Source organism: Fonsecaea erecta (genome assembly GCF_001651985.1).
Source record: "Fonsecaea erecta strain CBS 125763 chromosome Unknown Scaff2, whole genome shotgun sequence".
NCBI classification, from domain to species: Eukaryota; Fungi; Ascomycota; class Eurotiomycetes; order Chaetothyriales; family Herpotrichiellaceae; genus Fonsecaea; species Fonsecaea erecta.
Genome location: NW_017387245.1, coordinates 1,276,565 through 1,294,412, shown reverse-complemented (window position 1 = coordinate 1,294,412; position 17,848 = coordinate 1,276,565). Strand labels below are relative to the sequence as shown.

Here is a 17,848-nt window from a genome sequence, read left to right as displayed (position 1 = left end):
GAAGAAGAAGAAGAAGAAGAAGAAGAAGAAGAAGAAGAAGAAGAAGAAGAAGAAGAAGAAGAAGAAGAAGAAGAAGAAGAAGAAGAAGAAGAAGAAGAAGAAGAAGAAGAAGAAGAAGAAGAAGAAGAAGAAGAAGAAGAAGAAGGGTATATCGATGCGCATCCCGGGTTCGATCAGATCAAAGAATGGTGTCATCTCATTTGCCTCGAGGATTGCTCAGTGAATTATCATGCGTGCCGTAAAGCTGTGGCGGACGCAGCGCCAGGAAACCCAGAACCCATATGTCCTCTGCGGTATACAATCATCCCGCGTCCCCAACGCAAAAAAGACAAGGGGATATATGTGTGTATGCGTGTATGCATGCAATGTATGCCTGGTGGAAAAAAAAAGGAGCCGGACTCAGGGGCTCGTCAGCCTCGTGGTCGGGGTCCCGTACTTGCTTCGTGGTTCGTGCATTCTCCCAGATCTCTCCTTCCAGTGGCCCACTAGATTCGTCTTCCATGATGCTCCAATCAACGCCGTTCATCTGTACAGGGGAAAAATCTCCAGACAAAGACGTCTCTTTAATGAAATCAACTCAGGAGATGGCTGTCGCTGGACTCCCTCGCCTCATGGTAATGCTTCATCCGCCCTAACTCATTACAAGCCATGAATAAATCGCTGCCCTCTGCATTACACCGGGTGAAAGGTATCAAAAAGAGAGAACAAGAAACAAATGCGCTTAAATTTGAGGTGCGGCGTTATCTTGCTTGAGTACCTCGCGCTTGTGGTTGTGCCAATCTGCAACAAGAGCCGATGTAAATTCAAGTTCCGCCTCTTCATGGAAGACCCCAATCCAGAGCTTCATAAAGGGTTGTTGAGGCAAAGCTATCATTTCGCAGTGAGCTCCGTACATGATATCGAGATTGGAGGTTGACGTGCGTCTATCTCCTGGTCAGACCGCTCCGGAGGCGAACAGCTCGAGATTGTCGATCGGTAACGTCAATGAGATGGCCTGGGCTTCCGCGAGGATGAAATCTGCATCATGCCGTGGCGAGTCCAGATTAGTGGCCAGGAGTTGGTCCATGCCCGGTCGACTCCAGACAGATGGATAAGAACGTGCATCATGCGGTGTCTCCGGTGTTGCATATCCACTTGCTCCGGCATTGATGTCTGAACGATCCAGTGATGGCCGGCGGTCTAGTGATTCTGTCGGTAACAAACTAGACCTCGAGCAAGGGCACAGGCATTCGGTGCTGGCGACAATTCGGTCAACGTCGAATTGTACGGTGTGTGAGAGCTGTTTGATAACCATCTTTGGACAAGTCAGCTTCACCTGATTTATGGGATTTGAACCGGGGACTACCTTGATGATCCACAGACACCTGACGGCACCATTATCGTAACAGCGCATCGTCGCCAGGAGCCTAATGCCCAGTTCTCCCTTCTTCCATGCTTCACTAGGTCGGGACGTACCATTGTGTGTCGCTATCAGAAACAGGAGGCACATGACTGCCAGGAAGAGGGTGTAGATGACACTCCAAGATGCGGGAGCCAGCAAGCCGCGTTGAAGCATCACCTCGGCGCGGGTAATTGTTGTAGCCGCAATTTTGATGCAAGCCAGGGCGTGCTGCGATTGAGTCCTCGTAATCGGCGCGCCGTCCGCCATTTGAATGAGGTAATGTAGGAAAGGTTGGTAGAGGACGAACTGGCCGAAATAGAATGCCATTTCCAGTTCAAATTTCATGCTGTGACATTGTCAGTTGAATCCAAAAAGAAATGAAGAAGTCTGACAGAAGGGAAAAAGCGTACATAGCTGACACCTCGAGCTTTTCGGGAATCAGAGGCAAGCAAGGCAACGCTCTCGCCCATTTCCGGAATGCATCCTCCGCCCCTCTCATATTGACAGAATCAACATTGTCAAACACCAGGTCTTTTGTCCGTTTCTCCTTGTGGCTGCCATGGCTGAATATGCTTCGCATGCCGGTGGCTGTCAGGCTTAACAACTCCAAGTGTTTTGCTGAAGCTAGAAGCTTCGCATGCGTTTCAGAGACATCTTCACGGGCATTGGCCGACCGTTTAGCGAAGTCCGTCTTCAATGAGGCCATAACTCCCGGGTCGATGCTATCCGGATTGATGCGAGTCGGCAAATCTAGAACTATACTGACTAAAGTGTCAAATTGCAAGACGGCAAGCATAATTCTGAGTCTGGCGTCTTGTTGTACCTCAGATATCGAAATATCCTTGCCGATGTCTTTATGCAAGCCAAGCCTCAAAGCCGAAGTACAAGCAATGCCAAGGTATGTGTATGCGGAAGTCAGACGAGACGTTGTCACCAGAAAGTAAATGAGACACAATATGGTCTGCATTGATATGAGATCAGCACACTGGGCAACGTCGAGCTCCCTCCGAGCCAGAAGGAAATGCCTCGTACTAAAGTCTCCAAGTCAGCCGCCGCCATGATTCGCAGGAGGGACAACATACGCTTCGTTGACAATGTCTTCGCACCCATGCTTTTTGCGGGACCGAATGTCAAACAACAAGGCGATTGCAAGAACTCCGTGGAACAATGGCATGAAATTATGACTTGATGCACCAAATTGAAGCGCCGATTCGCTGTACAGACGATTGACCATGTCTCGAAAATCGGCCTCGTGGACGAACTGAATCAGTGGATTGCATCTGGTGAAGACGGTATCCAGAAGACTAAGCGTGATCGATAGACTCGGAAGACTCTGGAACTGCGATGAATACTGCATGCCAGCTTCAGCATCCGGCACCGGTGCATTGAACAGGGCTGTAGTGATAGTTTGAGTCTCGGTGGTCAAGGCTGCACTGTCGGGCATTCTCCGGAACAGCTCCAGTGTCTTGAAGACGAAAGAGTATCCGGAATAAGAGCCATAAAAGGTGGTTTGGGTGGGTGAGAGGGGAACGAACCGCCCAGCTCTACCCATCATGCTGCCTAGGCGGGTTGATCTGGCATTGTCCTCGTCGGCACTGGAGTCTCCCTCTTCCGAGGGCTCCGGGTACGAGTTGTCCAACGTGTTGAGCACCGAGTCGATATCGGTGTTGGCGAGAATTTGGTTCTGAGCCTTGAGCCGCACCAGCGACATACGTGCTGCCCGGAGACATGCTTCCAGCTTTCGAATTCTCTGGGTCGGGGTCTCCCGGGGTCGAGTCCCAGGGTCATAAGAACAGACTGATACCGTCAGTGCCGTGAACTTGGACCAGGCTGCGATAGGAGCAACCGCCTCTCACCATCGTCAGAAACGCTGCAGGGGCCACAAGGTAGGGATCCGTCGCATTTGATTTTCCTCAGGCGACACTCGTCACAGGCGCGAGGGGCTCTCCGGTGATAACCCTTACGAAAAGACCGGGAAGACTTTCCACTGTTCTGTCGGTGATCTCCAGCCATGAGGATTCACAAACTGGCATTTTGCCAGTTCTGCGACACCTGGGGAGATAGGAAAAAGAGAGTTCCGATCATGCGGACGGAAGGTGGGAGTCGCCACGAAGGTGGGTTTTTCGACGGCAGCGAACTTTAAGCGATTGGAATGCCGGGATTGTCAGGTGCTGGTCAGTTTGTCGGGGTGAAGTCATCAAAGCCAATTACAGGGCTTGGTGGATTTTCAGCTTTCGTTAGGTGCTTAGGTGGTTAGGTACAGTAGGATCGAGGATCGAGGAGGATGGGGAGGGAGAAGACGGCGAGGTCGGTGCCCAATCGTCGTTAGTGGAAGCAATCTCTGGCCGCTTTTATTTAGCTTACCGGCCCGACACGTGCCCCGATCATCAAATTGCGGGGGAGCATCACACTGCGGAAAACGGTCAAGATCCCCCATGTCCAAGCATCCAAGTGCTGCACCACATTCCAAGCCAAGATCTACACTGCTCCCCCCTGACCTCAGCTCGAGCCTCACCATGGCAGAGTCGGCAGAAAACAAATTCGCCATCCACGAAGCAGCCCGAGATGGCAAGACCCAAGTGGTCGAGTCCCTCCTAAATGCAAACCCCAAACTGGCCTCCCTCCGCGACCAGGATGAAAGACTTCCTCTCCACTGGGCCATAGCCTTCGCCCACCTCGATATTGTCAAACTCCTCGCAGCCACCCGCTCCTTTGACCCCGACGCCGAAGACGGTGCAGGCTGGACCCCTCTTGCCATCGCTGCCTCTCTCAAAGACAATTCCGGGCTGCCCATGATCGAGCTCCTCCTCTCCAAAGACGCCGACCCCAAGATTGCCACACACACAGGCGTCACGCCTTTACATCTGGCCGTGTCAAAGAATAACCTGGACGTCTGCAAAACTCTTTTGAAACACGGTGTGAGTGCGAGGGTCAAGGACAAGCGGGGCCAGTTACCCCTCCACCGCGCCGCCGCCGTGGGATCTGTCCCGCTTGTGAAACTGCTGCTGGAGAACAAGTCGCCCATCAACGCCACGGACATGGACGGGCACACGGCTCTACATCATGCAATCAGTGAAGGACATGGCGATGTGGCTGTAGAGCTGCTCAAAGCAGGAGCGGAGACGGATAAAAGGGACCATGAAGGGAGACTGGCCATTGACTGTGCACCGGATGGTAAGGTTAGGTCGCATATCTTGAAAGCAGCAGAGAGGGAAGGCATCGAATTCGCCTGAAGCAGGACTGCCTCGCGAAAGGATGTATTCGACATGGTCCGCTAAAATTCATCAGATCTGGCCTCATTTCATCGTATCCGCCAACTGTCGATACATCTGCTTGACATCCACGATATCGGCCTTCAGCTCTTCTACCTGCTCGCTCTTCTCCCCCAGCAACTCTAGTGTGGTCTGGTGTCTTGCACTGAGACTGGCATGCTCCTTCTCGAGCGCTTCCAGCCGTTCCTCGATCTTCCGCTTCGCCTCGACCTCGCGCATCAGGCTGACGACTTCCTGCCTGGCCTCGTCGCGCTGGGTGGTGAGGCGGGCCAGCTCGTCTTTCGAGGCGGCCTTTTCGCTCTCGAGTCGACGAACGTTGGCCGACATCCGTTCGACCAATTGCACAGAAGGGCCAGCGCCAACGGTTGAGGTCGAGATGAGGTCGTTCAAGCCTCCGCGCTGTGAGTGGTGGCTGGTGGTCATGGGCGTGGGTGGAACATTCGCAAAATACTCGTCTGCATCCATCGACGTCACCACCGACGGCGTCTCTACAACGGAGCCGTTTGCCAGACCACGGAAAGATGTCGTAGAGTGTTGACGAGGCGGAGTGTTCGCGTCGAAGGTGTTGGGCATGATGGAAGGTCGCCGACTGCTGCCCCGTTCATACTGAGTCGGGCTCATGAGATGATTGATGTCGAATCCCAGGCCCGAGTTTTTGCGGATTGACGCCGCTGGAGAATCGGTGCGTTGGATATGCAAAGCTGCGGTCCATTTCGCTTTCTCCTCGTCAATCCTCCGTTGCAGTTCCTTCTCCGAATTCGCCTTCTGCTCCTCAAGCTCGTTGGAAGCGTGGGCCAAGTCCGCCTCAAGCTGACTTACTTTTCGTTGCAGTCGCCGTGTTTCCTCGATTGCATCCGCCATTGACTTATCCATGTCCGCATAGTTGCTTTGAGTGCTAGCCAGCTCCCTCTCCGCATTTTTCAACTTCAGCGTCGCATCTCGTAATTTCTTCCGCAGCTCTGCCTCTCTTGCCACAACCTCATCACGCTCTTTTTCCAAGGCCGTGATCCGACCCACAAGGGAACTCTCGATCCCTTGCCAGTTCTGGCTCGCAGTGGTATATTGAGTCTGTAATATTTCGATTTGCCGGAGAAGTTTGGCTTGGGCATGGCCGTGGTCTGCTGAGGTTGCCTCTTCAGCTCGAACACGGAAAGCCTCGAGCTTGCTTTCCAGGGCGGCTTGCTCATTCAACATCTCGCTCTCCATGATGCGCGTTTGCTCTTTCTGCTTCTCCAGGTCGTGTCGTAAGGCTTGGATCTCCTTCCGTAGTTTCTCCTCCGATATTTCACGCTCGACTTTGGCAACAGTCAAATCGTCTTGCAGCTCGACGATTTTCCGCCTTTCCTTCTCCAACTGTTCGGATTGCACTTTGCTCTCGGCGGCCTCAGCCCGCGACGTGGCTTTGGACAGTTGTGATCTCATTTCCGCTACTGTGGCGTTCAATGCATCTCGCTCTTTCCGCATTGCTTCAAGGTCCTTTGCCGCGATCGCATGTGTAGCGAGAGTTTGCTCTACACGCTTGCTCGCAGCTTCAGCTTTTCTGGCTCGGTCCTCCATAGCTCTCAGCGCACGTTCAGCTCGGTCTGCGCGTAGTCTTGCAGCTTCTTGTTCTTTGGCATTGGTCAGCGCTTGAGATCGAACTTTCTTCAGCATGCTTCGAAGATCCATTTCCGTCTTTGACCATCTGGTGCCTTCTTCTATCAGGAGAGCTATCTCCTCATCCTTTCGAGAGATCTTCTGCTCAAGACTTCCTGCCTCTGCCGAAGAAGCTGCTTGTCTCGCAGAGTCGGCTGCCTTTTGAGCTGATTCGGCGACTTCTTGTCCTAATCTCTCAAGATTTCTTCGGAGTGCATCGACACGTTCGAGGTACGTATTCATTTCTTCCTGCATTTCCACCGCCTCGTCCTTAGCGGGCTTTGATCCATCGTCCTCACTGGTTCGCTGCACTTCTTCAGACATCCTGCTCGACACAGTCTGATCATCTCTCAGTATTTCTGCTGAAGGCCGTGCTGAATCCATATGTGGGTGTTCCACAAGCGCGGTAGCCATTCTATGTCGTTCTGGCTCGTCCGTGGGCGCGGTCACTGATATTGCTTTGTCACTCCCCGCTTCCTGCCTCATGTTCTCGCCCATATCACTAGAATTTCGTAGCTCATGATTTGTCTGGTCGCACTCCGACGGAGACGGATCTGCCACTTTTGCCATGTCTGACACCGAAGTCGGCGCATCACCTCCTCGCGAACCTGGCCTCGACGATTGTTCTTGGGAAGGAATTGGACTTTCCGTACGACTGAGACTTTTCTTCGCCATCGCCCGAGCGAGCCGTTCCTGGAGTCGATCATTGGAGGCGGAGGCAGTGCTGCTGCTTCTAGACAAATCGGAGGAAGCTACAAACACATTAGCCGTACGAAGGGGGAATTCGGCGACAAGTTCCTACGTTTCTTGGTGTGGGCTGGGGTGTGTGGTCGCTTTGGACGATCGCCCTCTTCGGCGAGGATGTCATCCAGTCTCGACTCGACTGAGGCGACGGCCTGCTGCAGGAAATTCCATCTCGAGCCCGGTTTGGAGGTCATGTTCCACAGCCGAACGCCAGGTGGAGGGCCGTAGTGACTAGAACGACTATAATGCAAGGTCCAAGAGCATTTGCAGCACCGAGGAAAAGCAACAATAGGACATGGCAGCTGAGTAGGAAATGTGGTTCAATCGCACCACTGTCGAATGTTGAACAACGTTGACGCGTCCACGCTTGGACAACGTCGTCGGACTGCGAGCCACGACCGGGGAAAGAAATAGGCGACGCAGCCCGCAGCGCGCGGCATGTCATGCCCCGTGCACAGTAGTCCCGCTAAGCAGCCCGAAGCAGAAAGAGCTTCCCGCAACCTGAAATCTAAGCTTCACCATGAGATTGACGCAATAGCTGGCACTATTCTTCACTTCTCCCAACGATCTATTCGAGATCAAGCAGTCGACATACGGAGATTCATGGACCTTGTTGATTGACCCGGAACTCACAGATTATCTCCCAGAAGACCCAATTACGCTGTGCCTGTCGGCAAGATGTCATTGAGTCCGCCCGCCTTTCTCAGCGAACTGCAGAGCAACATCAGAGCTCGCCCAGTAAGCGCATCGCCCTCTACCTTGGAGACCAAGTTCTAAAAGTATAACAGATACCCTGGGACGGTGCCGTTCGAGCGGGAAACTTGACAGAGGACCAGCTCAAGAGAATCAGATCGGTCGACAAGGTCAGGAAAGAGCAGCGGAAACAGACAATCGAGAAAGATGTGAAGAGCTACAGCACCTTGCTTGTGGGCGGCGCAGATGGCGGTAGTGTGCTCGAAAAGGCCTCGAAGCGTAGCGACATTATCCAATATAGTCTGGTGTTGGCCACAGACCTCATCAATGGTACGGTATCTCAGTCTCCATCAGGATGCGCAGCGACTTGGACTGACATCGACTAGATGCTCCAGATCTCGCGAAGGCTATCCTGGAGCATCCTGAGCCCTACAAGTACTTCCTGACCTTGCTCAACCAGGGAAATAGCCCAGACGACCCCATTCCACTGCTCTCGGCTACATTTCTTGTGAACCTTATCGCCATTTCCATAACGACCTCCTCACGCCCAGCCAGGCGAGACGACGAGGCTCTCCCACAGGTCTACTCGTATCTGGCCAAGCTGGTCAGAAATCAAGATGGTGGGCGACAGGACATCGGAGTACAACACATGTCACAATTACTGCGGACGAAACGGTCGAAAGAACTATTTTGGAGTCAAAGAAAGGATACAGTTGATCCATTGTTCGATATCTTGAGAAAAGCTGCTGGAGCTGCGAAAGATAACGACTCTACGCTATGGAATGGCAGCGCTAGTATACGAAGCAGTGACACGAGATTTGGCGAAGGGGTCGGGCTGCAGCTGATGTATCATGTTTTGCTGGTGATATGGCAGCTCAGCTTCGAGGGCGAGCTTGTGGGCGAAGGCCTTGAAAAGTGAGCATGAGCATTTCCCATCGAGTGGCCGTGGCAGGGGCCGGGCTAACTTTTACCCAGGGACCAGGAGATTGTGCCGTTGTACACACAGCTGCTGCGGATGTCACCAAAGGAGAAGACCACCCGACTCTTGTTGGCGACACTGAACAACCTTCTTGCGACCAATAAGGAGACGCTCATTGCGACTGCCACCACGGCCAGACTGCCTGCCCTGCTGAGCAATCTGAGCAGTCGTCACCTGACTGATACCGACTTATTGGAAGATTTGGAGGCCCTGAAGACAATGCTCGAAGAATACACCAAGAATCAGACAACCTTTGACGAATACGCCGACGAGGTAAATTCTGGCCATCTCCGCTGGTCACCACCTCACCGTAATCCGACTTTCTGGCGTGAGAACGCACGCAGGATCCTGGAAGACAAGAACGGCGAACTTCCGAAGAAACTGGCCGAGATCCTGTCCAAGAGTTGGGAGTCAGACAAGCAAGTGTTGGCGGTCGGGTGCAATGACGTGGGCAATCTGGTCAAGCAAGTGCCGGAGCAGCGGACGATGCTCGAGAAATTAGGTCTCAAAGCTCGGCTTCTGGAGTTGATGGGCGATCCCGACGAGAACGTGAGGTGGGAGAGTCTCAAGGCGGTAGGAGATTGGATGAGATACACGTTCGAGAAATGAGTGGTGGATGGGCTTTGGGCAGGAAGTTAGGCGCTGATTGAGGCCATGAAACTGGTTGATCGTGCCGGGACAGTGATACCTCTAGAATTGTGGTTCGCGGTGGCTACGACGCGTTGCTTTGGGTTGCTGTATAAAGAGAGTTACGAGTAGAAAGGACGCTCCACAGGACTCTTACCAGTATTCGAATGGCCCCTTAATTCTAATCCGGACTCGATACTTCATACTCACCTACTGCTTGAAGGGCGATCTTCCGCGCGTTGAAGCCCCGCTGGTATCATTCACGCGCTCCTATCCCATTTCCTGCCGTGTGATCGACTGCAACAAGCATTCCGACTCGATCACAGGCTGGACTTCCGACCACCGCAGCCGAAACCATATTTTGATGTCTCGCAGAAAGGGTCTGGGGAGAGCAGACAGGGACAGCGAGACAGGACCATGCCTAGGACAGCTAGCCTGGAATTGTCTGGGTACGGAAAAGGACAATTCCCCTGCCAAGGATCGCGCCCGTGGCCAGAAAAGTCTCCCACTGGTCGAGCTTCAGGATTTCCGGAGGGTGGATTGTCCCCAGTCATGCACGCGCTGCAAGATGTGATCGACAGATTTGCGGGCAGCTGGGCCGATGGATCGAATATCATGAGTTCGAAGTATATCATCCCCTTTACTCTATTCCCGAAGGAAGTTCCCAGCAAGCTCTGATGAGGAGAGGAAGACGAGGGAGTTGTGGCAGTATGTGGAGAGTAATCGCGCCATACTGGTCTCGGACCGAAGAAGCGGCAGCAGGATGGGATGGGAGTTGAGCTAGAGCTGGCGGAGGCTGAAAGCTGAAGCTGAAGCTGAGCGGTCCATTCATCAACGTTCGTCCTCTATACTGGAGAGGAGGGTGAATAGGGTGGCATGTTCCGGGGTGGGTGTTGGGAAATGCGAGAGCTTGGGAGCATCACCAATGCTGGACAGTCTCCTGGTACTCTGTACGAGGTACTCTGGTCTCTAGAGAAGATGCAGGCTCTGAGACGGCATGGAGGATAGAATTGTAGGTGCTTACCGAGCTGCAACTTGCCTCGCATACAGCCAATGCTCAGGGCACCTGGCCACTTGGTTCACCGCGCCAGTAGAAACCGAGAGTCAACAATCTCGCTTTGCTCGCCCTCATCAAGCACAGATCCAGGAGCTGGTCGAGACGGTGTGCCAGAGTGTAGCCGCTTGTCGAGAATTAGTTGAGGCAATCTGCGGCGGATCCAATGGGGAGGCGATCAGCAGCGCAGGGCTATTCCGCTTCTGCCAACACCTGCCAACACCATCCACCTCCTAGACCACACCCTCACTTCTTCTTCCTCTCCACCGGCGCGCTATCACTGCCCTTCTAGGATTGCTATTTGCATGTGGCTGATCTACATGCCCGCACGACGGACCTAACAATGTCACTACTCTAGACGGGCGTCAAAGCGTCAGAGAGTCCACCCTTCCTCTCTGTCTACCGCCCCCGTCCGCAACCGGCAGCTGGGAACATCCACCACCACCATCCCCCAATCACCTCCATGAAGACTATTGACCATGGACGACAATAATGCGCAAAGCTTCGCTTCAGCGTCTCCTCCTCCTCCGCCTCCAAAAGAATATCCTTCCCTTCAGCGTCTGCCCTCCCTTTCCACCTCCGTCTCGGCCGCTGTAAAACCTTTCTCTCCAGCCTCCTCCTCTTCCTCTGTCCGCCGAAAACCTCTACCGTCCAACGTCTCCCCTGTCCTCACATCGCCCGAAGCACAGACGACTCAGACGCGAGTAGAGTCACCCTCGAGGACCATACGGAGAAAGAGAGTCCCCTCTGACGTTGTTGTCCAGACGTATGTTAAGCGCCGTGCTTTGCTTGTGCTCAGGTTCCCCAGCTGACCCGAACAGAAATCCTCAGACAAGCTCGCCCATTCTCAATCGGAGTAATACGAGCGATAGCATCCCGAAGAAGACCATCATCGACACTCCCCTCCCTCTTCCTGCGAGTGACGGCGTATCAGCTTCTCCAGAGCGCAGCCACACCTCCAAGCGATCAAATGGTTACTCGGTAGACACCGTCATTGTAGAGGAGGATATGGGGTTGAAACCCGGGTCGAGGCCTCCGCCTCTGCGGACGGACTCGACCTCATCCACGAAATCTCTGACGGTGATTGACGCGAAGAAACCTCAGACCCCGGGGAGCAAGTTCACATCATTCTTCAGCCGTAAACCCGCAGCCTCGCCAAGCACAGAATCGTCCGTCACCGACATCTCCGATAGGAAATCTCCCCTACCATCACCCTATGGTCCTTCACCACACGCTTCGGCACATTCCTCGCAAGGGTATCCATTCCCGTCAGCGGTCCCGAGACCTCCGACATCACAACCCTCTCAGGACTCGATTGAGTTTGATGGGAGCACGTACGCTCAGACGCTGGTCAACAATGATGGCAATAGAATCTCCAAGCTCGAAGCCGAGCTCCGTGACATCAGCGCGGAACTCGCCAATTCTATCAAAAGAGAGATGGATTTGGAGGACCTCGTGGAACAGCTCCAGACTGAGGGCGCCAACGCGAACAGAGAGACGGACCGCACGAGTGATTATTTTTCGGATTCGGGCACGAGTTCCATCAGGCCGTCGACGAGTGAAGGGAATCCAAAAGAAGAAATCCAGAGGATCAAGAGAGAGTCGGAGCAGCTTCGAGCGCAGCTCAAGGTCGAGATGTCGCAGAAATGGCAAAGTGAAAGATCGAGCCGGCAGGCACTGGAATCTCACATTCAGATACTCGAGCAGAAGCTCTCGCTGTCCCGTCGAGACAATAATGAATCCGCGGATATCACTGCGAGGGCCAAGGAACTGGAAGTGGCCCTCGATGACGCCAAAAGAAGGCTGATGGAAGAGAGGCAGATCAAGGAGAACTTCGAAGATCTGCTGACGGCTCTCCGTGTCGACTTGGAGCACCATCGAAACGAAAGAGACAACTTGCGGGACGAAGTAGTACCTCAACTTCGTTCACAAATCGAAGGTCTTGAGACGAGCCTGTCCGAGTCACAGAAATCGGACTACGACTTTACACGGATGCAGCAAGAGCTGCAGAGTCTCCGAGACGAAAACAATGCCCTCCAGAGTGCTCGTGCGATGAACATGCAATTTCAGTCGATCGCGGAAGAAGGCGAGACCGTTGACTCCCCAAGAACTTCCACGATTCCCGGTCGTGGGAGCGGTCTACAAAGATCAAACACCATTTTGAACAGATCGAACTCGAGAGCTACACCAAACCGATCGAATTCCTTGTCGAGGTCGAACTCTGCGGTCAATCGCACTGTGCCGGAGAGTCAACAATCCCTAGCCGATCAGCTGAAGGACGTGACCGAACAAAGGAATGCTTTACACTCAACCGTGAAGTATCTGTTAAGAAGACAAGAGGCACAACGGCGACAGTTTGAGAAGCGCCTCAATCTCACCGAAGCCGAACGAGATCGAGCTGCTTCTTTACACGGACCCAAAAAGGGCGGCTACGAACGAGAGGTCCGGACGCTGCGTTCCGAGATCAATCTCCTTCGGAAGCGGGCAGACGAGGCTCTGGAACAAAAGTGGCAGTGTGAAAAAGGATTGTCCGGTTTGAAAATGGACCTGGACCGAAGCAAGCAGGAAACTGCTAGTCTACAAACACTGTTACAAGCTCGTGACGAGAGTGCCCCCGAAGTTCTCTCATCGACACTTGAGCAAGCCCTGCGTCAGCTGGAGCAACAGCGGGATCAGGCTCGACAGCAAGAGTCCCTTGGCTCATTGAATAAAGAACAAGACCTGGCTACCGAGTTGGAAATGTCTGCACAAAGGTCGGAGTCGTTGGCCGTCCAGGTCAGAAAGCAAATGCAAGCCAATGCCGCCTTGAGGAACCGACTCAAGAGCGCCGTGGAGATGGGTGAACAGAATCAACATGCATCGGCAGAACAGATCAACGAACTCCAGACCAAGCTTCGCAAATTGGAAGACACCATCACCGTCGCTCAAATGCAATCAGAGACCGCAGTCATGAAGCACGAGGAAGAAGTGCGCGTGTTGAGAGCGAGCCATAACATCCAGTTGATGCGTACGAAGTCTGGACACAAGACGCCGGGATACTTGACGCCGGTGCCTCGGTCTCCTATGTCGCCCATGTTTGCCAACTCCAAAAAGAGTCCCCGTATCAACCAGACGACTTCAGGCCCAGGCATTGCGTTGCAACAGGCTTTGAAGACGGAGTATCTGGAGAACAAGGTGGCCGAGCTTGAGAAAGCCCTCTCGGAAGCAGAAAAGGAGATGGGAGAGGTAGTTGGACGGATGAACACGGCTCAGATGGGCGTTGCTGAGCTAGAATCGGAGAGGTGAGACTCTTTCCATTATTGAGACATTGGGTGGTTTGCTAATTCGTACCAACAGAGACGAAGCTCTTCGCCAAACGCGGCGGCTTGAAGCTGCCATCGCTGCAGAACGTGAGAAAGTGCAGGCGCTTCTCAACGACGACTTTAACTACGCTTCAGATTATTAATGGCCTGTCTTCTTCCCACCCTCCTTGGATGAGTCCTACGGAGGAGGCTGAGCAGCCGCTGTCCTTTTTTGTTCCCCGTCGTGTGCATATTATTGAGACGGAACACATTTTGAGCGATGGATTGGAGGCCATGTGCATTATTATTCTCCTTTTGGTTTGATGAATCTGATGTCCTTTGGTCGCACAGTTAACATTTGGCCGGTTTGGAAGCTACAGTCATTAGATGTTGGGTTCTGGGCGCTGTTTGGAGTCGAGACGGCACTTGAAGTCGCTGCTGGGAAGGAGCCGCCTTGTACAAAACCACAAAAGTATACTAATTACAGCTCAGACGATTGGGGGAAGAGTATTGGGCTTGGATGGCGAGATCTTGGACCTTTGGTGCCCGAAGTCCCGTGGGATGGAGTGGTCCAAAGGTTGAAGAACACCACGAGACAAAGTGATATAGATGTAAGAACAAGACAGGTAGATGTCAATATCTTGTTCTGCCTAAAGCGTTCACTTGTCCCCTTAAACTGGATTGATTTCTACTTGTCATTGTAGGGGAAAGTAAAATGAACTTCCCCGCGGACCCTTCAAGCGTCGTGTCGTTCACATGCCGATGCTTTTGACCTCAGCTCAAACCACCTCCCTCTCCTCTCTCCACACGCCCTCGATATTCTGGCCGCGAACTAATTGACGTTTCCTACACGAACACATGAAGCTTGGCTGCATCCAGGACTTTGCGTAACACCTTGTGTCAGTCAGTGTATAAAGAGGAAAAAAGAAAAAGAAGAAAAACATGACAACTGGCGTCAAGTACCGACCATGAGCGGTGCAAGCAGAGACACGAACTTCGGCACCTGAGAGACATCACACACACACACACACACACATTTTCGAGACCGCCCCTCCGAATATCAGAAATCCACCCATCCGTCTTCCTCCTCTACTCCCCTTGGGAACATAAAGATCTACCGTTCCGTCCATCTTCTCTCCTCCTTGCACCCACGCATCTGCGCACTCGCCCAAAAATACCTGTCCCAGACATCAATCAATCGACCCAACCCAACCCGCACACCATGCCCTCGTCCTCCTCCTCTTCCTCATCACCACCTCCCACGCTACCCTCCTTCATATGGCACATCGCCGACCTGTACAGCGCCTACATCCTCCCCCGCCTGCCGGACCCGGTACAGACACTCTCCAACCACGTCTCGCCGGTGATCACGTCGGCCGTGTCGGCGGCGACGAGCGGCGACATCGTGTCGCTGGCCGCGTTCCTGCTCGCTGTCTACCTCACGCTCAAGATCGCCGATTACATTCGCCGCTCGGTCATCGGGTGGGTGGTCCTGCTGTTCAAGCTCGCCCTGGTCCTGGTCGCCGTCAACTGCGCCTTCTACGTCAATCGTTACGGCTGGCAGAAGGCCCTGCGCGACGCCGAGTGGATCGTCGGTCTGCTCTGGGGCTTCGTCGAGGAGAAGGTCATGAACGCCGCCGCGGGAGATGGGTCGGATAATCGCACCGGCTGGTACGGCGGTGGTCAGAATCGGAACTCGTGGGGCGGCGGCGGCGGCGTGTATGGAGGTGGACGACAACAAGTCCCCGTCGCGCGAGGCAGGTCTTCGAAGGGGAAGAGTGGGTACGGATGGACGTGAAAAGGCACACAAAACAATTAGCACAATGGATCGGGTCCGAATATTCCTTGCTGGGTTGTATTTGTTTTTCTTCGGAAAGAATCCTTTTTTTGTTGGAAACCAGCATCGGTGCTGTGTGAAGACATTCAAGCAAGTTTGCGATCAAGGGGAATTGATTCGTGGGGATTCGCTCTGGGTATCTTAGATATCTGTTCCTGCCAGTCTGTCCTGTCATGCCTTGAACCTTGCCACGGCGCATCAAAAGGGAACCCAGCCAACCAGCCAACGCCGACGCTGAAAATATGCTTTGTTTTCTTCGTTACATTTAACCCGCCTTTCCCCTTTCCATTCATGAGAAATCAACGCGAAGAGGAGTGCCTCCCTCGCCCTCTCCAACCCATTTTCAGGCGTAATCAATCCTCCCAGGGGGCGTCGTCCAATTCGGGCTCCTTGGGGTCTCTCGGTTCCTGCGCCTCGTGGAACTGGATGGCATCGTCAATGTAGCTGAGCACATCGCCGACGTTCTCCTCGTCGTTGACGTCCAGCTGTAAAAAGGACACCATGCTGAAATCATCGATCAGACGAGCCACGGCGCGGTTGAGCTGCTTGAACGACCCGCCTGACATGATGCTGTCGACCTCGTGCGCGTTGCGGACATCCAATGCGGTGTACTCTGGTGCTCCCTTGCTCATGCCCGGGCCAGCAATTCCGGAGCTGGAGGAGCTGGGCAGGAGTTCGCGGCCGGTGTCCTCCTGGTCGAGGAGGTTGGCGTCCGGGTCGATGAAGCGGCGCAGCTCGCGCTTGGGGACTTGGTCCTTGACCAGGTCCATCTTGGAGAGGATGTTGACGTGGGGCAGTTCGAGCATGATCATGGCGCTCATGGCGGAGAGCGTTCCGGCGAAGAACTTGGCCTTGTCCACCACGAAGGTCGCCTCGAGGAGGTAGGCGGCGCACAGGGAAATGTTCAGAGGGCCCATGCGCGAGAGGTACCGCACCAGCTCCGGCAGCAGGGGGATGTGGGTGTACAGTTCGATCTGGCCGGGGAGGTCGAAGATGATCAGGTACTCTTCCGTCAGAGGGTCGATGGCTTCGGCCAGCCAGTCCAGGTTCTGCAGGAGGAACTCAAAGCAGTAGATCAGCCCGCCGTTGGGCCCCAGGGACAGTGGCTCTTCCATGACGTCCTCAAGCGAGATCAGGTCCCGAATGTCCAGGTCCGGCGTGTAACTGAGGTCCGTGGCTGCCGGGTCCAGGTTCACGTAGAAGGCCGACCGGCGACTGTGGTGGAGATGGGTGATGAGGGCGGTGCAGAAGGTCGTTTTGCCGGCGCCGGCGGGGCCGGTGACGAGGACGCCGAATTTGGACATGTTTTTGTCGCCTCTTTCTTCGGGGGGTTTCGAGTCTGGTAGTTGGTGGCGGCGGTGGACTAGTTGATACTGCGGCACAGTCGACGCAGAAGATGAGATAGGTTCGCTGTCTGAGAAAGAGATAATTCACAACAATGGTAGTAGTAATTGCCGGCGTCTGTCCCGGATTCACAGTGTCCAGTCGAGCCTTTCGCTTTGATGAATACGTTGCTAGTGTATGTGTGTGTCGACGTTGACGAGGCTCTCTTCTCGATGCCTGCTGTCTTTCTCCTTTGTCTCCTCTGCTCGCTTCCCGCGTTGTAGCAGACCTACCAATTAAATCCGCAGTGACGTGGCAAGGTCAAGCAAGGACCAGGAATTCCTGTGCAGACTGTATCTCACTGAATGGCTTTTCTGTCGGACCTCATGCAACTTTGAGGCCACAGCTCTTTCTCAAAGGCGTTAGCGTCCTTTCAGCTAGAGCGACAAGTTTTTCGCCTTTGCAGTTGTCAAAGACACAAGACAGAAGTCAGAATTTGTTGTTTTGCATCTTCTTTTTCTGTGTTGTTGTTTCATCGTCGCTGTCGTCCACATATGCAAAAAAAGGGCTGCAAAAATATAGATGACGATCTTTCTGCCACCGCCTTCAGGGTTTGGATGGGCCCTTGCATTCGCCCAGTCGGATAATAATTATATCCATCCGCCGTCAGTTTAGTGAGGGGAAGATACTTGAGTTGACTGACCTCTGTCCGACGTTGTGAAGTCGGGGACTCTCTCCCCAAGTCCCCTCGAAGTCGCAGGAACGCAGAAGCAAATCAGATCAGGAAGAGAGCGTCACTCACCGCCATCATCTCCATGCCAGGCGTCCGAGGACAGAGCCAAAGGACGGCGCGCCTCTGCTGCTGTTGAGGGGAAGAAGACTGCCGGCATGGGGCCACCGGACCCTGCCGTTGGCTGTGGTGGTGCCTAGGTGTCTAGGTAGTGGGCTCTGTCCTGTGCCTAGTGCCTAAGGGACCAGCTATTGGGGCTGCCGGGGACATGACTTCCAGGCAACAAACTCTT

At 53.8% G+C, this 17,848-nt stretch overlaps 8 protein-coding genes across 8 annotated transcripts in view; 5 read left to right on the top strand and 3 right to left on the bottom strand.

Annotated features, from left to right (window-relative positions):
- Positions 1-223, top strand: part of AYL99_02224 (potassium uptake protein) — a gene marked incomplete at both ends in the record, with an annotated part of 3,173 nt that extends 2,950 nt beyond the window's left edge. Inside the window, one exon of the mRNA XM_018833740.1 lies at positions 8-223. Coding sequence (XP_018696364.1) covers positions 8-223 — 216 coding nt within the window. The remainder of the gene's footprint in view (positions 1-7) is intronic.
- A 711-nt stretch (positions 224-934) lies between these two features.
- AYL99_02223 (hypothetical protein) lies at positions 935-3,414 on the bottom strand (the record flags this gene model as incomplete). Its single annotated transcript, XM_018833739.1, has 5 exons — positions 935-1,294; positions 1,346-1,727; positions 1,792-2,412; positions 2,464-3,230; positions 3,346-3,414. 5 exons carry the CDS (start codon positions 3,412-3,414, stop codon positions 935-937), a joined length of 2,199 nt encoding a protein of 732 aa, XP_018696363.1.
- Positions 3,415-3,897: 483 nt separating this feature from the next.
- On the top strand, positions 3,898-4,614 carry AYL99_02222 (hypothetical protein; the record flags this gene model as incomplete). The annotated part of the gene is made up of 1 exon (XM_018833738.1): positions 3,898-4,614. The coding sequence occupies one exon, from the start codon at positions 3,898-3,900 to the stop codon at positions 4,612-4,614; it is 717 nt and encodes a 238-aa protein (XP_018696362.1).
- A 63-nt stretch (positions 4,615-4,677) lies between these two features.
- On the bottom strand, positions 4,678-7,226 carry AYL99_02221 (hypothetical protein; the record flags this gene model as incomplete). The annotated part of the gene is made up of 2 exons (XM_018833737.1): positions 4,678-7,040; positions 7,091-7,226. 2 exons carry the CDS (start codon positions 7,224-7,226, stop codon positions 4,678-4,680), a joined length of 2,499 nt encoding a protein of 832 aa, XP_018696361.1.
- Positions 7,227-7,710: 484 nt separating this feature from the next.
- AYL99_02220 (hypothetical protein) lies at positions 7,711-9,313 on the top strand (the record flags this gene model as incomplete). Its single annotated transcript, XM_018833736.1, has 4 exons — positions 7,711-7,770; positions 7,821-8,055; positions 8,112-8,640; positions 8,701-9,313. 4 exons carry the CDS (start codon positions 7,711-7,713, stop codon positions 9,311-9,313), a joined length of 1,437 nt encoding a protein of 478 aa, XP_018696360.1.
- Positions 9,314-10,864: 1,551 nt separating this feature from the next.
- On the top strand, positions 10,865-13,830 carry AYL99_02219 (hypothetical protein; the record flags this gene model as incomplete). Its single annotated transcript, XM_018833735.1, has 3 exons — positions 10,865-11,151; positions 11,207-13,666; positions 13,722-13,830. The coding sequence occupies 3 exons, from the start codon at positions 10,865-10,867 to the stop codon at positions 13,828-13,830; spliced, it is 2,856 nt and encodes a 951-aa protein (XP_018696359.1).
- Positions 13,831-14,888: 1,058 nt separating this feature from the next.
- AYL99_02218 (hypothetical protein) lies at positions 14,889-15,464 on the top strand (the record flags this gene model as incomplete). The annotated part of the gene is made up of 1 exon (XM_018833734.1): positions 14,889-15,464. The coding sequence occupies one exon, from the start codon at positions 14,889-14,891 to the stop codon at positions 15,462-15,464; it is 576 nt and encodes a 191-aa protein (XP_018696358.1).
- Positions 15,465-15,856: 392 nt separating this feature from the next.
- AYL99_02217 (hypothetical protein) lies at positions 15,857-16,807 on the bottom strand (the record flags this gene model as incomplete). The annotated part of the gene is made up of 1 exon (XM_018833733.1): positions 15,857-16,807. One exon carries the CDS (start codon positions 16,805-16,807, stop codon positions 15,857-15,859), a length of 951 nt encoding a protein of 316 aa, XP_018696357.1.
- Positions 16,808-17,848: the final 1,041 nt, after the last annotated feature.